At 39.3% G+C, this 21,030-nt stretch overlaps 1 protein-coding gene across 1 annotated transcript in view; it reads left to right on the top strand.

Moving 5' to 3' along the window:
* The window catches only part of LRP1B (LDL receptor related protein 1B), a 1,292,938-nt gene that overhangs the window by 1,069,818 nt on the left and 202,090 nt on the right, over window positions 1–21,030 (top strand). Inside the window, exons 59-60 of the mRNA XM_074967293.1 lie at window positions 9,662–9,843; window positions 16,807–17,006. Of these exons, the coding sequence (XP_074823394.1) occupies window positions 9,662–9,843; window positions 16,807–17,006 (382 nt within the window). The remainder of the gene's footprint in view (window positions 1–9,661; window positions 9,844–16,806; window positions 17,007–21,030) is intronic.

Raw genomic sequence — 21,030 nt, 5'->3', positions numbered from 1 at the left:
TTATCCCAAAGAACACAGCATCCTCTTCAGGACACAGCCCTCCGGCTGTGTCACACTCTGTTCTCCCCAATTCCGGGGCAACCATAGTCCCCTGTCCAGCCACTTCCTCAGTGGCAATTGAGGGAAAGAGGGGAACCCAGACCCACCCGCTATTCTGGATTTTAGCCCAGGGACCCTGTAGACTGCAGCCACATGTTGCATTCCCTCCAACCTCACAGTGTACTTCCCTGGGTCACTTCCCCGCAGCCCCAGCACCTTCTCTGCCCTTATCTCAGGGCTGCAGCATGCCAGCAGTCAGCCAGGAGCTTGCTCTCACTCCCCTGATCCTGCCAAGCACTGCTCTGTCCAAGGTACTAGTTGCCTTCCACCCACAAGGCAGCCAGTTCTCCTCAAGCTCCAGGGAGTGACTGACCCTGCTTTGCAGCCCTTCTTATATGGGCCAGCCCGGCCCCGATTGGCTGCTCCTCATAGCCCTCTCCAATTGGCCGTCTCTTGCACATCCTCCCTAGGGTCCTCTCCAATTGGCTACCTGTTGCGCAGCCTCCCTAGGGTTCTGTTAACCCTTTATGGGCTTGTGTGGGGCATATGCCCCATCACAGAAACATCGAGGCATTTGGATTCTCAGGTTCCTCTGCTGCCGTGTTCTCTGCCAGTCTCATCACCCTTGGCTACAGAACAGAGCTACCTAATGTCCATGTCTTTTTGCACTTACTTTAGCTAGCTTTCCTTGTTTCTAGTATATATTGGTTGTTTTTAAATCTAGAGTTAGTTAGTTAGCTGTCGGATTAGTTGCCTGTTGGCATATCTTTGGAAAATTTTAGTTTTTTACTCTGGTAGATATTTTTGTCCAGGTACCAGAACTTTAGGGTATGTAACCCCAACTCTCTGGGATTTAAGCATTGCCCCTTCTCCCTTTTTTGTTTTGGGCAGTCTCATGTTCCTAACAAAAAAGAAACAAAAAAAAACCCCTACCAGAACAAGACACTCCTCTGCAAGTGCTTTTCCCCCAAGGTGAAGATTACAGAACAAACAACATGTAACAGATGTGTAATCATGTTGCTTAAAGTACTTCTGGAAGGTGTTTAGATACTACAGTGGCAAGCACAGCATAAAAAGCTACACAGAATACAATAGAATAGCAGAAGTACCATCTGCAAGTCCTTCTCAAAAAAGACTTCAGAAGCCAGAGTAGCACACTTGCAGATGTTTCTTCTTTACTGCTCCAGGAGATGCGTGTGAGACCCAGTGTTTCTGACCCCCCTGAAAACCTTCTCCTCTTTCCAGAAGTGCTCCGAACAGTTTCTCTGGTAGGATGAACAAGGTCTCTGAGAAACAGAGCACTGCTCCTCAGGGAAAGTGAGTAGTAGATTTCCTACAAAAAACTCCACGAAGAAGAGATCTAAGTCCTCACAGAGCTTCCATTCTAAGGAGATTCCATGGCCAAGTATGACTACTGTAGAACGTCTGAAGGATCTCTGTACTGAGGCTTTGGTACCACATCCCAACACTAAATTGACTGATACATTGGTACAGACTGTTTCAGTGCTTGCTACAGTGGTTACCGTAGCATCAATGTTGCAGTGGTTTTGCCACTTCTTTCAGTAGTGAGTAAATCCGTGGCATCAACATTGGCACTCTCCACACCTTTATTCTCCCCTCTAGCTGTGATGCTTGTGTTGCCATTCTCTTTGGTAACAGTTAAATATGTAGAACCAGGAGATTTGTTTTGGAGGAGCCTGAAAACCGGTGTTATCTCCAGCTCTGAACATAAGATCATCAGTACCAGGTGCTGAATTATCTTTGCTACTGGGGGCTTCCCAAGGTCTGACTGTCTATAGACTTTCTGTGCAGCCTAGTACTCTAGCTTTGTCAGCCCCTCTCCCAACCCTTTGCATGTGAACTACACTCTTTTGTCTTCAGCTGAAGGTATGCACACTCTGCACACTTATTTTGGCGGCATGTAGAATACATACCCACTACTCCCCTTAGCATGAGTATAAATAGCAGTGTAGCCAGTGAGGGATGACTTAGGTGAGTAAAGACACACCTGAAGGGTATAAGTATGTACCTATATGTTCTCTACTTGCCCAAGCCGTGCCTCCTGTTGACATACTGTTTTTAGCAGTGTTGTGTCCTGCTGCTTCTCCACAGCTGGAGCCTTCCCCGATACAGGAAAAGACTCCAGCAGTGGGGAGCCAGGAAGGAAAGGCTCTGCCAGCCCCACTGCTGTCAGAGGGAAAGACTCCTGCAGAGCGGAAAGGCTGTGCCAACTCCCATCTGTTGGAGCCTTTCTCCTTTTCAGGGAAAGGCTCTGGCAGGGGGAGAAAGCTGGGAAAGGCTCAGACTTTCCCTACTGCCTGCCCCCTGTCAGTCTTTCCTCACCTCAGCGAAAGGCTCCAGCAATGGGGAGCTCCTGAAGCTTTTCCCAGCTGTCTCCCCCAGCCTGCTTTTCACTGCAGCATTTAGCTACACATATCCTACGTGCCGCCACCAGTGGTGTGTAGTGTAGACATAGCCTAAATCACAGAGAAGAAGATAAGGGTCTCCTATATAGTCTCCTAAGACACCTTCATGTGATCTTTGTTGATGAGCAAGAGAGTCTAGGGATTCTTCCTAGTCCAGATATTACAGATACCTCATATACCTTGGTACCTACCTGTGGCCTTTGTGCTGCTACCTTGTAATATCCAAGCATGTCCTTTTTGGAACATATGCTGTACATACAGACCAGAAAGTCAACCTCTGTACCAACCTTGAGGGGAAAATCTTCAGCTACAGCCTCTCAATCTACATCTCTGTTGTTGACTGCATAAAAGCTCATCCATTCTGGGGAAGCTTCTGAAGAGGGTCCACCACGTCTGCAGTTTGAGGAACGTCAAGAACCATTTCATTCTCATGCCCAAACGTGGCAGTGGTTTCCTCAACCCCATCTCACATGGGTTATTTTAAATATTTTCAAGATTTGATCAAGAAATGTGGCAGAGTCTTTAGATATTCTCCTTGAAGAGGTTCAAAAATCCTCACATAAACTCATCTATACGTTTCAGTCAGCTATGCAAGGAATGGTAACTTCCCCGGTTCTTGTGGACCTGCCAGGAATGGAACTGCCATGTACCTGCCAGGAATTTATGGAAGATACAGACTGCTCCAGTCCCTACATCAAAGATATCAAACAAGAAATATTATGCCCCATCTGCAGGAGTCGAATTTATCTATACACACATGATACTGGGCTGCTTAGTAGTTGTTGCAGCTATTGAGAAATTAAAAGAGCAACAAAAAATGACTTCAAAAGAATACGAAGAAAAAGTGTCTAGATTTATTTGACTGCAAAACTTATCCTTCAATGATTTCAAACTATTGGATCCTACTGGCCTGATCTGAGTTTATGAACTATGACAAGTTTTCTGCTTTTGTTGACAAACTACCTCCAAAGAAGAGAGAGGATTTGTCAACTTTAATTTAGAAGAGAACTAATCATGAGAATATCTATCCAAGAGTCTCTTGAAGTGATTGACTCCACTTTTAGATTTCTGGCCACATTGGTAGTCATGAGAAGGGCATTCTGGCTTTAAACATCGGGGTTTCTACACGCAGTTCAGTCAGTGGGTGAAGAACTACCTTTTGAGAGCCTGGACCTTTTTAGCTTGAAAACTGATGATGTCTTTCACATCTGAAGGAATCATAGGCCACATTGTGATCTCTTGGAGTATTCATATCTGGCCCTAAAAGAGAACAGAGTAGGCTTCATACTTATTCAAGACAGAGATCTGCGCTGGGTTCAAAGAGTTGCAGAGCCTCCAAGAAAGAGGCATAGTTTTCAAAAGAAGAGACCTTCTCAGCATCCTTTACACATCAGACTACATTGGCTGTGAAACAACCATTTTGATGGGTAGGTCAAAAGTAGCGATATCATTTTTCAAGATCTAGACCCTGGCATCCTTTCCTTCAGAAATTAAGTAAACTTCTTCGAAGAACGTATGGGCTTCAGTTACATCAGACTGCTAGGTATTGGAAATGGAATCAGTCATGTTCACAGAGCCTGTATTGCAGTCCTTCCCTGTATGCAGAGTCAATTTAGTTCAAATCATGACAGACAACACAGCTGTATGTTCTATATAAATAGGCAGTGAAGGGCAAGATCATTCCTGTTGTGTCAGGAGGCAATTCGAATATGGAATTGGTGTATCCATCAGCTATCCCTCACTATGATTCACTAAGAGAACATTTTAGCTGAAAAGATGAGCTTGCTTCTTTCGTCTACTGTGAATGGGAAGTAAAGGACTCTGTTGTACAGAATATATTTAAGGAATTGGGTTACCCATCAATAGACTTCTTTGTAACAGACAAAATCAGCATGTCGGAACTTCTACTCAGGGAGATGACAGAACCTAGGATCTCTTTCAGATGCATTTGTAACTTCCTGGTCAATAGGTCTGCTCTATATGTACTGTCTAATTCCCTTAATCTCCAGAGTGCTAAAAAAGATCAGGCAGGATGTGGCCTCGGTCATTTTCATTTCTCGTACCCGCCAAAGACATTACTGGTACCTGGAATTGATTTTGCTGTCAGTTCATCCCTCAAGGGCCTTACTACTTCTACTAGCCTTATTAATGCAAGATAAAGGCAGAGTACTTCAATCTCTCAACCTCACCCGGCTACTGGATGGATGTTGTTCCTAGAGCCATTGTGTTCCACAAACGTTCAAAATGTATTCATTAGTGGCGTCTTTTCTACTGTTGGACAAACTTATGTGACACAGTGGAAAAAGTATATAAGTTGGCATGAACCAAGACATTTCAATTCCTGTGATATCCAAATCCCTATTATTTTAGATTATTTATTTTTCTCTGAAGGATGCAGGGTTGTCCATTCGTTCGGTTAGGGTTCACTTAGCTGCTAACTGTACACATCATACATCATCTAGCCATCAAAAGATGTTCTATTTTTTAACATCCTAATGTAACTGATTTTTGAGGGACTTACTAGTGTCTGTCCACCAATTAAGGAGCCACCTCCACCATGGGACTTCATTGTACTTCTGTCTGCTCTTCTTTTGAACTTATAGCAACCTGTTCCTTGCTGCATCACTTGATGGTTTTTGATCACAGTCATGTCAGCCACAAGAACTGGAGAACGTCAAGCCCTCATGGCTGACATATCATATTCAGTTTTTCATCCAGATAAAATATCTCTGAGATCCATTCCACTCAAAGGTAGTCATGGGCTTCCACTTGAATCAAATGATATAAGTACATATTTTATTTGCCTTTTATTTGCAAAGATCTAAACCTTTCTGAACTTTCCCAGGATTGTTTATAGCAATTGCTGAGAGAATGAAGGGTTATCAAGTTTCAACCTAAAACTATCTAAATTTAGATTATGGGTTGTATTAAGGCCTGTTATGATATAGCTAGTCTAGAACCCCCAGATCAGTTTATGGCTCATTCTACTAGGGCTCAGACAGACATTGCAGTACCCCTGTGAAATATTCCAGTTATAAACATCTGTAAGGTGGCCACTTAGGGGATTTCATACTTTTATGAAGCACTATTCCATCATAGAAGCATTGATATCAGATACTCTTTTGGATAGAGCTGTATACAGTCTCTCTTTAGGTAGACTCTTAGCACTCACTTCCTTAGATCAGATCGTTGCTTGTGAGTTACCAAGAGTGGAATGAATCTAGATCAATTGATCAATCTATTGACAAGCACTGGAAGAAAGAAAAATTACTTACCTGTATAATACCTGTTTGTGTGTGTGTATGTGTATGTGTGTGTGTATGTGTATGTGTGTGTGTGTGTATATATATATATTCCATGACCTGCCTGCCTTCCACTTGGCTGGGGAGTCCTACATTTTTGACAGAGTTACTGGCATAGTGGATAGAGGTAAGCTGTAGATGTGATGTGCCTTGAGTTTAGTAAGGCTTTTGACAAAGTCTCACATGATATTCTCACAAGCAAACTAGGGAAATGATGAAATTATGATATGGTGGGTGCATAACTGGTTTAAAGATCATGCTCAAAGAGTAGTTATCAGTAGTTCACTATTGAGGAAGAATATAGTGAGGTCCCAAAGGGGTCTGTCCTCGTCCAGTACTATTTGATATTTTCATTAACAAGTTGGATAATGAAATAGAGAGTATGCCTATACAGTTTGCAGATGACATGATGCTGGGAAGAGGTGCAAGCACTTTGGAGGATGGGATTAGAATTTAAAATTACCTTGACAAATTAGAGAATTGGTCTGAAATCAGCAAGATGAAATTCAGTGAAGGTAAGTGCAAAGTACTACACTTGGGAAGGAAAAATTAAATACAAAGCTACAGGTCGTAGTAGTGCTAAAAGGATCTGGGGGTTAAGTTAATCATAAATAGAATATAAGTCAACAATGTGATACAGCTTCAATAAAGGCTAATATCATTCTGCAGTGTATTAACAGGAATATTGTGTGTAAGGCATAGGAATTAATTGTTGTGCTTTACTCAGCACTTTTGAGGCTTCAGTTGGAGTACTGTATCCAATTCTGAATGCCATAGTTCAGGAAAGATATGAACAAATTGAAGAGAGTCCAGAGGAGAGCACAAGAATGATAAAAGCTTTAGAACATCTGACCTACGAGGAAAGGTTAAAAAAAACTGCATGTATAGTCTTGAGAAAAGAAGACTGAGCGGAGACCTAACAACAGTCTTCAAATACAATATGGGCTGTGATAAAGAGAAAGATAGTCACTTGTTCTCCATGTCAACTGAAGGTAGGACAAGTAGTTTTCAACTTCATCTGTAACAAGGGGATTTAAGTTAGATATTAGGAGTAACTTTCTAATGATGAGTATGTTTAAGCACTGGGATAGGCTTCCAACACAGGTTGTGGAATCCCTGTCACTGGAGATTTTTAAGAACAAGTGACACAAAAACCTAACAGGGATCATCTAGATTTATTTGATCCAAGCCTGGAGACTAGACTAGATGACCTCTCGAGGTCCCTTCCAGCCCTACATTTCTGTGATTCTGTGGAAGAGAAGGAACTGTGGAAGAGACGGCAGTTAAGCCTCTCTGTTGTCTATTTCCTTCTTGAAGAGTACAAGAGCACTCAGGGCAAATATATTAGTGGACTATATATGTACAGTCAATGTGAAGAACTCCACTTACTGTACCGGTGAGTGACTTTTCAAAGAAATGGGTTTAAACATAAAAGGATATACATTTCTATATATTATGTGAGATTCAAGTAAAATTTTTTTCTTGAAATGGAAAAAAATACTCTAAAATCAAAGATATTGATGTAAAATTCACATTTCTTTTTTTAATTTTTATAAAAATATCACATACATTTACCTCAGTTACTGAAATAACTCTGAAGGAGCAATTTCAATATCCTTTGAGAGCAAGGGCCAATAGTAGAAAAGAATCAAATCATAGGGTGACTAAATCACTGTAAATTGTAAGAGGGTTTCTGGAATGATCCAGTTCTCATAAAATTGTTGAGTGCCCCATGTAAAGGTTTGGAAGGTTGTGAACTATAAGGTTGGGAATGTTCAGGCATTAGGAAATAAAAATGTTCTATCCCTTTGTCCATATGAATAAAATGTGGTATCCAAAACAAGACAATTTAAAGGTGATCTTGTCAAGTAATAAATAAATGCAGTGCTGTTGTATCCATGTTGGGTCCAGTATATGAGAGAGAGACAATGTGGGCAATATTTTTTATTGGACCAACTTCTGCTGGTGAGAGACAAGCTCTTTGTGGAGCCCTGAGTCTTGTCTCTTTCACCAATAACATTTGGTCTAAGAAAGGATATTACCTCACCCGCTTTGTGTCTCCTAATATTTGTTGAACATATCCATGGTAATCGTTGAAGTAGATTATCTTGCAGCCTATATCGACAGTTAACATTGGAGGGGAAGTCTTCAATTGCCATGAATGTTATAGACAATTAGAAAGATAGTTTACTATGTGCTTCAGATTTGCAGATTTTAGATTCTGGGGCAAAAGCATTTACAAGTGCTACTTCAGTGACTCGAACAAAGGCTTGAAGATAATCTAAAATATTTGAATGATCACACTGCACAGTGTTTAAAAGGGCTCGGCTGTTTTCAGGGATGGAGAAATAGAATGGTTCTTCATTACATTGTTTCAATTATGTTCTAGTTTTATAGACTTAAATGGGTGGAATTTTGAAGCTTAGATAAAATATGAAATATTAGGAGAGGGGTGGTTCAGGGCACAGAAGACTAGCAGCATATTCTCTGCACAACTTAAGCCCTACATGAAGAGATTCAGTGGTACATAGGTTGTTGTGCAGACCCTCTAAGCGGAGTTGAGTTTCATCTATAGGGTTCAATTTCAGGCTGTGGCAAAGCTCTGTTCAATATAGTTTTGGGAGGCAAGATCAGAGTTGGTAAGCTTTTTTGAAACTCCACTATCCTAGGGCTGGGTGGGGGCCATTTTAGCCACTGGCACAACTTAAAAGGACACACATGGCTACTCTGTGTTGTCCTGGATGCAAGGGCCCCAAAGTACCATTACTCCAAGCAGGAGCACGCTAGCTATGCCCTGTTCCCCTTTCACAGTTCTAATGTCCCCAACTCCAGGAATTGTGAAGGGGCAGTGTAGAGAAAGCAACACCGTCTTTGTGCTGCCAGGAGAATCCTGAGTTGGCTTTGTCAGCTTCATCATTCTTTTGGCATCACATCTGTGGGTGTGAGGACCTGGCGCACAGTATGTCAAGCCAACCAAAAGCAAATAGTGCAAGAAGGCCTTTTAAAAAAAAATCCTGTGTTGAGATCTGTAGTCCAAATGTGCTTTAGATATATTTAGTTAAGTCCCACAGAAGCATCCAAAGAATCACATCTTTTGAGGTCAACCCATCATTAGTCAATGGACCATAAACTAGTTTACTGGGATACTCAATTACTTCTGCCCTCAAAATTCCTTCCTGGTAGTTTGCATATAATCCAGCAGTCCTAACTTGTTAAAAAGCTTCTAGTTCTACCTCCTAATTTCAGACAATTAAATTATTTGGGAACTGCCTGATATTGGAAGGCACCTTACTTACCATTAGGACATTTCTACGTCTTTGCAAAAAGTGTGTACTTTTATGCATGCATGCCTTGAAGTATTGGCATCACTGTCACATTGAAGAGGGACATGTCCCACTGTACTCCTGAGGGGGCGAGGGGGGAAAGGGGCGTTGCCAAGAAACAGCTATCCTGAGAGTGGAAAATCTTTGCCTTTTCAGTGTTCCATAATGATAGGAAATTTTTAAAAACAAGTTTATTCAAAAAGGAACATTTTTTGAGTGACGAGTAAGATTTGACAAAAACAAAACAAAAAATGTCCCCAAAAACTAAATAAAAAAAATAAAAATACCAGAATACAATCCAGTGCAGTTCCAGGTTCAGTCTGCAGTTGCTGTTTGGGATTCCCCATTCTTTCTCTGTGACAGAAATTACATTCCATCATCTTTGTTAAATAAATCTACTTTTTAAGAAATATCAGACTTTTTTATTAATCTTGTATAACTTTTTTCCACAGAGCTTCACAGTGGATCCTGTATTCTTCTCTTAAACATTTTGAAACATAGACAAATGAGTTTGCTTGTTAATTTTTCTAAGTATTTAAATGATTAACTTTTTGCATCTTAATTCCTCTAGGTAGTACATAACACAGCTGTTCCCAGTGCATTAGCTGTCGACTGGATTGGAAAGAATCTCTATTGGTCTGACGCAGAGAAAAGGATTATCGAAGTATCAAAACTCAATGGCTTATACCCCACTGTTCTTGTGAAAAAAAGGATTAAGTTTCCTAGAGATCTATCTTTAGATCCTCAAGCTGGGTATGGAACAATATAATATAAAATCAGAACTAGATAATGAATTATCATTAAAGTCCACAAATATGTTTTTTCCCCAGCGCAAACCTATCACTGTCTAGTTTTTCCTTAGTAGCTTTATTGTATATTAACAAAAGATCTTAATTGTGTCTTTATATGTTATAAAAAGCAATAGTCAGGGAGATGAATGCAGGTTATGGAAAAAATCATTTTTGTTGTGTCATAACACAGCTTGATACAAGATCATGTCACCTATGTCATTTGTGTCACGTTAAATATGAAACATTAAGAATGGTCACATTTTTATTTAAAGTATCCACTGCAGTGAGCTACATGATAGCTACTTTTTCTACATTTGCGGTTATCCAAATTAATAGTGGGTAGTGAAATGCCACGTGTCTTTAAAAAACACTCTTCAGATTTCTTCTGCATACTAGTTCAAGGATGAAAAATGTTTAATAATATTCCTGACTTAAATAGTTTTGCCATCATTTTAATATGTGCAAAATAGTGATTTTTTTTTTAATACAGATGTTAGTAGTTGACCTGAGTTGGCCTTTGGTGGCATTCAAAAATGGCACTTCTTGGGGCTCGCTATTAGTTTCACAAAAAGAGTTCACTCTATAGTTGCAAAGAAAATGTAAACAGATCCAGTGCTGCCTTGCTTGAACCTACAGAAGAGTCAGATCGAAGCAATAGTTCTGAAAAGCAGGATCTGCCCCATCATTTAAATAACTTGTTATGCTGCAGCATACAGATAACAATTTAAATGTCAACATTGTTAAATTTTTCATTGCATGCATATTCATCAATGTTAGGTTTCTACATGCAGGTTGAATATCACGATTATTGTTTTCTTCCCAATCTAAATCTGTACTGAACCAGAGTTACAGGAATAATGGGCACTGACTAACTCACAGCTAGAGAGTTAGTTTTTTAAAAGTATACTCTTGTGCAAATCTTTGTATTCTGACGGACTACTGTCCCTCAGAAATCACTGACCATGTGAGAATTGATATACACCCAGATATATTTGTAGTGGGCAAAATTATCGACTAAAAATCAATGAAGTAAATCATTTTTCTCACACAAAAACAACTTCGTCAGATATTTGGTTGTAAGCTTTCCAGTGCTGAGGCTTTATGGTCATACCTATCTATAAAGCACCAACTCCTTGCTGGCCATAACCTACTACTACTATTACTAATAGTAGTAATAATAATAATTAATAAATAACTTCTCACTTTACCCAGCTAATAGCAAAAGAAAATTTTAATTTCTAAGTGAGACATTGCAATGTACCAACAACTTCATTGTGCTTCCTGTTTATGAGGTGATAACTGTAACCTCATAACATTTACCGCCTGGGTTTATTTAGCTTGGTGTACAGTTGTTGCCTCATAAACAGGAAGCACACTCAAGTCACCAATAAATATATGTATAAACAATGGCCACTAACACATCAGTGTTAATGTAGTTGAAAAAGTCGTAAAAAGTCTGATTGTTTCCTGTAATACAGTTTCAGCTCTTAAAATGGATGTTTACAGTGTAGATCATTTTTAACAGTAATATTACTTAGTAATATCGGCTATCCGATAAAAATAATGGAATGAAGTAACTGAACCCCTCTTCAGGTAAGTAAAATTTGCAAGTAGCATTCACTGCTTCATCTGAAATCACGGAATAGAGAAAGCTTGCTTTGTTTCCTTTTCAGATGAGAATTAAATGTGTAATGCTCACTTTATCATGGAGTATTAAGACATTTCTGCTTAATAAGGATAAATAAAGCTCTCATAGTGTCTTAGTGGAAATAAATTAATTATTCTTTTCTATCTTTATTTCCTAAGGCTCCAATAATCTCAAATGCCACTGACAGAAGGAAGCTACTGGGGTGGGGGCTATCAAAGGAAGAACAGCAGTATACTTTTCTTGAGGATGATCATGATGATACCACCTAGCTCTTACGTAGTGATCCCAAACAATTTTCTCTGTCCAACTCTGCAGCATCAGCATTCATAGTTGAAGAGGGGCTTTTGCTGGGAGTGCTGGGTCCAGGAGATGGCCAGTTTTCATAGCATTATCCCTCTTCAGACCTACTTGGATATAGTAGTGCAAGATAATGCTGATTCTGTTGGCAGTATATAATGTTTCTTACCCATCCACTTTGGGTAAGAATTATTTAGCAGTGGCTGCTGTGGAATCCTTGTCAGCATGATGGGTAAGGAAAAGGAAACCCAATGGAGCAGTGTTAAGACACTGGTCTTCTTTACAAAAGCCCCAGTATTTTCAGGATCCCTTGATTGATTTCCCTGTCTGTCTTTGATGATACAAGCCCCAGGCCCATCTATCAGAACCATCTGTAAAAAGTAAGCTAGTTAAAACTTAGGTTTCTGACCCGAGCTCAGAGTTTTTGGCTCTTAGAGAATGACTTGGCTCAATAATTTCTGAGGGAGCAATGGCCACAATAGAAATTAATAACATAATAAATCTTTTCGGGGTGCTGGATATATAAAACCATCACCAAAATCATTCAGGTTATTTTTTGTTTGTTTGGTTGGTTGGATTTTGGTGTGTGTACTTTCCCCTCAAATTTCAAGTTCATTGAGTTGTTATTGTGATTGAAAGGGTATTAGATGAGTCCAGTTCATCCTTTCAGGTAACATGCTAAAAATCATGGTCCATCTATATAGCAGGGATATTAAAAATGTTACCACAGTTTTCATAAGAGAAGGTTTTCCACTGAAGTCTGTGGCCAAAATTCCCTATCCACCTCACATTGCTGTGCAGTGTGCTTTGGGCCAATGTTCTGTTTCCTTCTTCTGTAAAGTACCAGAAACTGCATTTCAGTAGCTTTCTTGTACATGTAGATTTTGCTTCTGGACCTTTCAGTTGAAAGTCCCCATAGAAAGATACTTGCTGCTATATTTTTAACACTTACTGTTTCCAGAAACAGGGACAAAAATGTAAAATTAAAAAATATTTTCTCCATTGAAAGAAATAATTCCAAACACGTAGAACTGATTAAGGGAAAAAAACAAAAACAAGAAAAACAATGTCACAACATTTTCCCCAATTCCCCCCCCTGAAAATCTGAGACATTCTAGTAAGCTTTTTGGTTGATTTAAAAATTAGGAAGAAACTTTGTGAAAATAGAATGCAATATTAATTAAGGTTTTCCCAAAGTAAAATTTGAAAAATGTCATCCAGCTCTATTCATGGAGAGCTCTGTCCTCAATTATTATTGTTGTTGTTATTATTATTATTTTATTATTGCCAGAGCAAACCTAGATACAACTGAGGAGGGGAATAAGGCAAAAAATACTTTCTCAGGCAAAACTGGCAGGCAAAACTGTTTTCCTTGGATCTGGGATTGCCAAGGCCCAAACTGCTCTTGAGCACAAGTTAATGAGTCCTGAGAGCTATTCTGCCATGCACTGGCTTGTAAAGGTCACTTAGGAGACATTCCACCAATGAGGATCACAGGTGCATAGGGCACTCTTGCTGTTGCCCCCATAATACCTCTTCCTCAGGGCCGCACAGAGGTTTTTGGTCCCTGTGGCAAAATCTGACACTGAAGACCCCATTTTACCAGATTTTCTCAGTTTACTAGTAGAACAATCGTGTTTGTTTTATTTTCCCCCTAACTGACATTCATACAAATTAAGGTTAGGCTACAAGAATCTAGCTGGGTTGTTTTTCCTCTCAAACATCATTACCCATATTAAATATTCTGCAGACCAAATTCTGTCATCAATTTTATCTATACAGCCTCATTGTGTACAAATTCTGGTCTCGGTTACTCATGTGTTTGTCTTTAAAATCTGCTCTGCGTTACACTAGGGTAAATCTGGAATCACTTTATTGACTTCAATGAAGTTACTCGGGATTTAATTACTGGTGCTAAAGAATGTAGAATTTGCCCTTTTGTCTTCAGATGATGTCTTTCCTCTGTTACATGTGGGTAATCTCACTAGCCTTCTGTGGGAATACACAGGGGCAACTGAGGGCATAAAGTGGCCTCCAGAATCTTACCAGTGATGATGCAAGAGAAGGAAATTAGTCATCCTGGTAATATTTTCAAAAAGAACTGAAGTGATTTAGCTTGTCTACATGGTGGGGTAATGCACCTTACAAGGGTGTAACATCAGAAGTGGACTAAAGTGTTGCACATCAATTGGTCTGTGTAGACCCTGTTGGTGTGCGCTAAATGTTCCCTAGCATGTAATCATTAAAACCCACTAGGGAAGCTTTAGTGCGCGTGAGTGAGCTTTAGAAATTATACCCCCATAGTGTGCATTACTGTTCAGTGTAGACAAGTCATTTGTTTCATCGACATTCAGTGAGATGATGGTATATCGACACTTCGATCTGGGGGTGTGATTACCAACGTGAGGAAACATACTCACTCTATCATGATAGCTCAATGAGAGCCAAAGTGAAGCTGCAGTAGGGTGAGTGCAGCTGGACATCTTGAGTATGTGCCAGTCTGAGACCACAGGCATGTACTGGAGACGGCTAACCCCTCCTGCCACTTGCAATGCTGCTGCAGCTATTCTCTATTTTTAGAGCACTAGCTCAATGAGAGCTAGTGTGGATATGTCTCTTCAAGCTGGGAATCATCCCCCCCTCCATCTTGAAGTGTAGACGTATCCTTACTCTCCTGAGGACTAGAGTCATAAAGAAATTTGGGCTCTCTCTCTCTGGCCCAATGTTTCTGTCATTTTCCACAGTGAAACAGGTTCATCATGGGTCCAGAGAGAGCAAGCAGGAGAATGAATTTGTAGCCAGTTGGTTAGAGTACTCACCTGGGACATGGAAGACCCACTTTCCCTGCTCCAGTGACTTCTTAAAATTATTTATCAACAGTGGAACAGCTTCAATAGAAGACACTTTGGAAACCCCACATCAGAATATCCCATAGCCCTGTGGCTAGGGCTCTCACCTGGGAAGTGTCAGAGCCAAGTTCAGAATCGTAGATGCTTAGGGAACTTTTATTGCAAAAATTCAGGCACTGAGAGAGTTAGGTGCTCATAGGATGCAGCTGAATGATGGTTTTATGAATTTCATGTTTTCTGAATCCTACTGGGGACTGATTCTGGGATTTAGGCACCTAAAGTGTCAGACGCCTAAGTCCTTTAGTGAATCTTGCTCTGAGTGCTGAAGTCCAATAATGTGGAAATGAAAAAGAATTATAAATTTAATAAATTTACTCTGAAAATCACTGAAGACCAGTAAATACAGAATCCCATGCTTGTTTCACAGTCACTCTTCAAAGTCGAACCAGACATTAACATCTTTATTTGTTTGGTGCTGGGTTTTCAGCATTGATTTCTTGTGATGTTTTAAGAAGGTTGTGCTGTAAAACCAAACTGTTTAAATATATGGAAGTCAAAAATACAAATCAATATATAGAAAGGAACTCTGATTATGTGCAAAAGAGAGAGCACATAGGAAGAGAAAGAATACACTAGGTTTGGTGCTGTGTGATCTATTTGTACCCAAAGATGTAGTTCATCTTGTGGGAATGGATGAGGACACTTCTGCTTGTATAGAGAGGATGTTTTTGTCTCTGTGTGAAAGACAGAGAAGTGAAGGAGGAAGAATTTAGTGTTACATCACAACTTGTCTAACTTCTAATTAGAGAAGGAAGAAGAGGGTTTTCTGTCTCTCTCTTTTATATGCCAACAAAAACGGCCTCTGAGCAAGGATAGCTTTTCTCATCCATCCCAACAAGCTTAGCTATGCTTGTAACTCATTTTTTTCCTGTCATTTAATGATAATGTGCTCCACTAATTTCCTAGCAGGCAGTGTTCCCATGATTTTCCCTTGTGACCATGTGTATCACTACCCACAACATGATTACTTGCTAAAAGCCTTGGGGGCAGGATACTTGAGCCCATTTCAGTCTCTTATGGAAGAGCCCACTCATACCAAGTTAATATGGGTGTATTAATACTAAAAGATAAGGCAAATAAACTGAAATAATCAACCTTTCCTGCTTTCCTCCAAATCATTCTTAGGTAATGACCCTCTGATAATCCAGATGTAAAGGTCAGGTGTTTGCAGCCTACAGAAGAGAAGAGACAGCTACATATGCCATGAGTTTGAAATAAGTAAACAATACAATAGACCCCCCTGTACTCAAATCCCCATTTTAGAGTCCACAATCTTATTACTACATTTTTTTTCTCACCCTCTGTGTGGGTCAATAGCTCATGAAAGATAAATTATATTAGTATACCAACAAAACATCTTTAAGTGTAACATGTGCCAGGCATTTTTGCTGAGTATTCACAATCAACAGAAAAAGAAAGGAAAAACAAAATCCCCACTCAATGTGATATTCCCTCATTTTCAGCCAATTAAGAAACATACATTCCTCCATCAATACTCTCTCCTCTTTTAATCTTGGCAAGTGTGCCATCCTTGCTATGTTTTGGAGTTTGCCCATTATGAAAGGATGTCATTTTCATCATAATGCTGTGATCGGTGAAATTAGAGTATAAAATATAAAAAATTGGCATTGTAATACAGTATTATGATATTTTACCTACCTGAAATTCTTTTGGCAATAACATTATTGCCATTATTGCAGGACCTGAGACTAGCTTAGCAAAATCATGATGATACTTCAGAATTTAAGGGTGGCAATCCTAAATCAATCTAGAAATATATAGCCCATTTTGAGCTTTTCCTTTAGTGCTTTAAGTACAGATGCAAAACTGCATCAATATCTCTATCATGGCAACTCATACACCTAAATATTATACTTCAAGCTGTGAAGTTGTAAAATTTTCTTTGAAAAATAAAAACCTCTCAAAAGGGCTAAACTTGGAGCATGAAAGCACTATGGAATAATTCCTGGATAGTATTTAAAGCCAACCAAATACATTTTAAAACATTAGCTGCTATGTGTTAGTGCCTTGGCAGCTGTAAATAAAACAGTTATTGATTTTGTTTTCCTAGATATTTGTACTGGATTGATTGCTGTGAGTATCCTCACATTGGCCGTGTTGGTATGGATGGCACCAGTCAAACTGTTGTCATAGAAACACAGATCTCCAGACCTATGGCTCTTACAATAGATTATGTCAATAGTAGACTCTACTGGGCTGATGAAAATCATATTGAGTTTGCTGACATGGATGGATTTCATAGACATAAAGGTTGGTCAAACAGCTGTAAACATGCAATTTTTGACATTTCTTATTTTTAATTAAAGGTGTATTATACTAATTGGGAAAAAAAACTTTTGTAATCTAAATGTGAAGAATATTATGCATTGCAAGATGACAAAGCTACATATTTTGCTTTTTTGTAAGTATTTTAAGAATCAGAATGAGAATTTGTTTGCATCATTAAGCAGAATACTAAATGATATTCCTGAAAAGAAAACAGTATTCTTCCCCCTTCTGTATTAACCAAATTTAGACAAGATAAAAAAGGTAAGTTTCTATTTCTGTATTTCTTCATTATTTCCTCTGTTTTTGCCAACCCATATATTTTGTTAGATTACTCCTCATGAACACTGAATTTGTTGTAGATGTTGGCTGCCAACATGAATCCTGCAGGGCAAAATCCCTACTCCTGCCAATCTTCTGTATTCCTTCCATGGCTTAGAAAAGCCTCTTTGGCATTCTTTTAATACATGCAAATGTGCAGCAATTCATATCTGTGAAAAATGCCTTTTATCAAAAGAAAGCAAAAATTCTAAATAGGGACTGAGTTTTCTTAATAGTCCAAATACATTATTCAATAGTAAGACTTTTTTTTTCTTGGTTGAATTAAGCAATAGTTTTTTAATGCATTTTATTTATTAACATAGAAATGTTACCCTTAAAGCTCTGTTGTCACAAATGGTTTGCTGCCTTTTGGTATACATAATTACATCGTCTCTAGGAAGAAAATTATTAAGGAGAGGCAGTATTTTTTCCATTGTTAAAGATAACATTAGTTTCTATAATAAAGCCTGATTCTGCCCAAAGATCTTACTCTAAAATCTTCAAACATGAAATACTGGCCTAAAAAAGGGATAGGTTAGCTCTAGAGCTCAGTGTGACAGACTGAATATGTCTATTAATAAAGTAATATTTAATAACCAAGAGAGTTGAGGGGCCGAAAATAAGCTTTAGCAAAACTCCACCCAGTCAGGTAAAACTACTTTCCTCAATGAGTAATGGATATGGCCAATCAGAAAGTACTCTATTTGCCAGGCACAAGTAAGAGTCACTGAACTACGTTCTTTTGGATGTAGGGTTGTTAAGCTTTTCAGAGGCAGCTATCAAAGATGGTTGTATCCTCTCTTGGCCACATGTTCGCCTTTGCCTAGGCAAAGCCTTAGAGAATCAATAAGTGTAAAACTCAATTTTATGTATAGGTAACTGGGGAAACTTCGATGATGGGAGATGGCTCCCGGGAGTGTCTACCCTAGATGATGGGAGATGGGTTCAGAAAGGCCATACCCAAAATGGGGGGTGGAAGGGTGGGAAAACTTAGACGATTGCAAAGGGAGGACTCTCTCTCCCCCCTCGGAACAGTATGGAGGTTAGAAGTCTGACACTAGGGTCAGAGCATAAAAGTATTTTTTGGAACATGCAAGCATTTCTTTCCTTTCAGTAACTTAAACTGAGATTGCCTTGTCTAGTTTATCTTATGTAAAGTGTAAATTTAAGTATGTTAGGCAAACCATTTCTTTTTCTCACTTTATCCATTTTCTCTCTGTTTCTAAATCTGTGGTTGTATGTGTGGAAAGTTCACCCCAAGGAGAAAAGGCACCTGTTATCCTAGTAAGAGGCACAGGAGGCAAAAGAGGTTTTGGAACATAACCTCCCCCCCGCAATTTTGTCTTGGTTAATAAGGCATAGGCAAAAGGGGCCTGTGCTACATGACATATGTTGCATAGGCTGTGGGGGTCAAAGAGCCAAGGAGATGCCAGCAGGACCGAGGAAGAGATGAGAGTTGGTGGTGGGATCAGGTAATACTGAGAGTAGAATTTTTCTTCCAGAATTAAAGAAAATAGAAGATTTTTGCACTCCATCCATATTTAGGTTGTCCATATTTCAATAATGTCTTCTTTTTTTGTCATTTTATAGTGAAAACAATGATGAGGAGGAGAAAGATAAAACTTAGGAAACGAGATCGAGCACAGAGGGTCAGAGATTAGTTCATTAAATTCTTACTTTAAAAATTTTATTAACATTTTAAATAAAAGTGTCATGGTAGCACATCATCTCTTATAGACTTAAAATGAGGAGCCAGATGATTGCTAGAGATGTTTGTTTTCATTTTAAAAAATGAATAAGTCTGTAGCTTAATGGAGTTTATAGCTCTTCATGGAGATAGGCCTCAAAGTTTAAATAAATCACGTGGGGTGCCTGTCAGTGGAAATTAGAGCATTTCCACCAGAATTCAGGTTAATCGTACTTGACATTTATAAATTAGGAGATATTTAAAAAGAGATGTTCACCAATGAACAAAAATCTTCTATTTTTTTTGTGAGATTCTGTCCTGAGAAAGGAAAGTAGGAGAGAAAAAAATTAAGTTTAGTGACTTTAGTTGAGGAGGGGAATGCCTCCCTGATCAGTTGCCTATCCAATCCCTGCTAGCATGCACCCGTGCTACTTCTGGCAGACCTTCCTAAAGGACACACTTCTTTCTGACCACCTCACATCTCCAAGAGGTCTGGGACATGGTCTGGGAACAAGATGGAGCTTGGGAAGTCCATTGTGGAAGAGAGTATTGGATGCAGAACTGAGGGCTGCAAAGACGTGCAGAAGGGGAACATGTGCAAACACAGCAAGACCAGTAGAGAAGGGAAGTATGGGACTGAGAGTACTTCATCCTTCCAGCAGATGTCAAATTAATTGGTAGGTTTCACACTTAACAGTCCTCCCAACATGGCTAAATTGCCTTGATGAAAGGCTTACAGCACTGCCTTGGTGTGTTGAAGATAAAGCCTTCCCAATCTTTTGGAAGGGAGTAAGTTGGCCTCCAAAGCACACACACCATTTTGGGGGTATTGGTGTCATCCTACAAGCATCATAGAGTTTGTCTGAGAATCTAGGGACTGCCTAATTCCTACAGAGGAGTTGGAAAGGATCAAGTGAGAGCGCTACCTAAGGTTTGTTGGGAGGTTATGAACCCTAGTGGACACTCACTCATATTCATGTTCTAAGGTCCATATGAGTTGAATTTCCCATCTGTGGATCATAGGAGATTTGCAGAAAAGAGAGAGAGAGAGAGAGAGAGAGAGAGAGAGAGAGGAATATCCCTAATGTGCTACCTTCAAAATTATTTTACTCTCACCATTCACTCTGAGCTCTTCCTACAGAACTCAGGTCTCTGAGTATCCGTTCCACAGAAGGTGAGCCCTCTCTTGAGGATGTTGGAAAATGCATACAAGAAAGTTTTCTGAGACTAATGTGGGATGTGGCTTTTGGTGGACCAGGACACTTCTTACTGTTACAACACTGAACAGTCAATTGTGATTTATACTTTTTTGTGTAAAGATCTAAATTAAAAAATGACAATAATGTTTGTAGTATTAACCAAGACTGAGAACTTAAAACTGAATTTCTGCAAAGCAAATTATGATTTAATAATTCAAGGGGTAGTGAGGTTTTGTAAATCCCTAATTTGGTTATTTTTCATTGGATACACAAAGAGTTGGTGAATTGTATTCTTTATTATTATTTTCCTTTAGCAACTTAATTTTAAAATTGGGAAATAGTTTTATTGTGAATGTTTAGTAGAAAACTTTAATTCAGTAAATATTAATGTGTGTTTTCTAATTCCACTTTTATGAGGCAAGATAGAAAAGTAGGGTTGTTGTTTTTTGGGGGATGGGGGGTTTCTCTCACACACAGAAAGAATCTTCTGCTCTGGGATCTGGCTAGTAGATTAAATGGTGCCCACAGAGGTCAGAGAAGCGACTGAAACTGTTTTGGCACCCAAACTGTTCCCTCCAAGTAAACGTTGGAAGTGTTTTATCACCATAGCACAGCACCTCAGCAGCTTTTCTCATAGCTGACCCATGGGTTTTCACAATTCTCCTTCTACATTTTCACTTCTTCAGCCATTCCTATTCCTGTCCTCTGTTCCTGATAGCAATCCAAAAATAGAACTGTGCTATAGGATGTAGGGGAGGCAGCCGCTATAGTCCTCAGGGCTGGATTAAGGCATAGGCACTGT

The sequence above is a fragment of the Natator depressus genome, chromosome 11, assembly GCF_965152275.1.
Source record: "Natator depressus isolate rNatDep1 chromosome 11, rNatDep2.hap1, whole genome shotgun sequence".
Lineage (NCBI taxonomy): Eukaryota > Metazoa > Chordata > Testudines > Cheloniidae > Natator > Natator depressus.
Note: the sequence above shows the minus strand (reverse complement) of the source record. Positions and strands in the feature narration are given on the sequence as shown.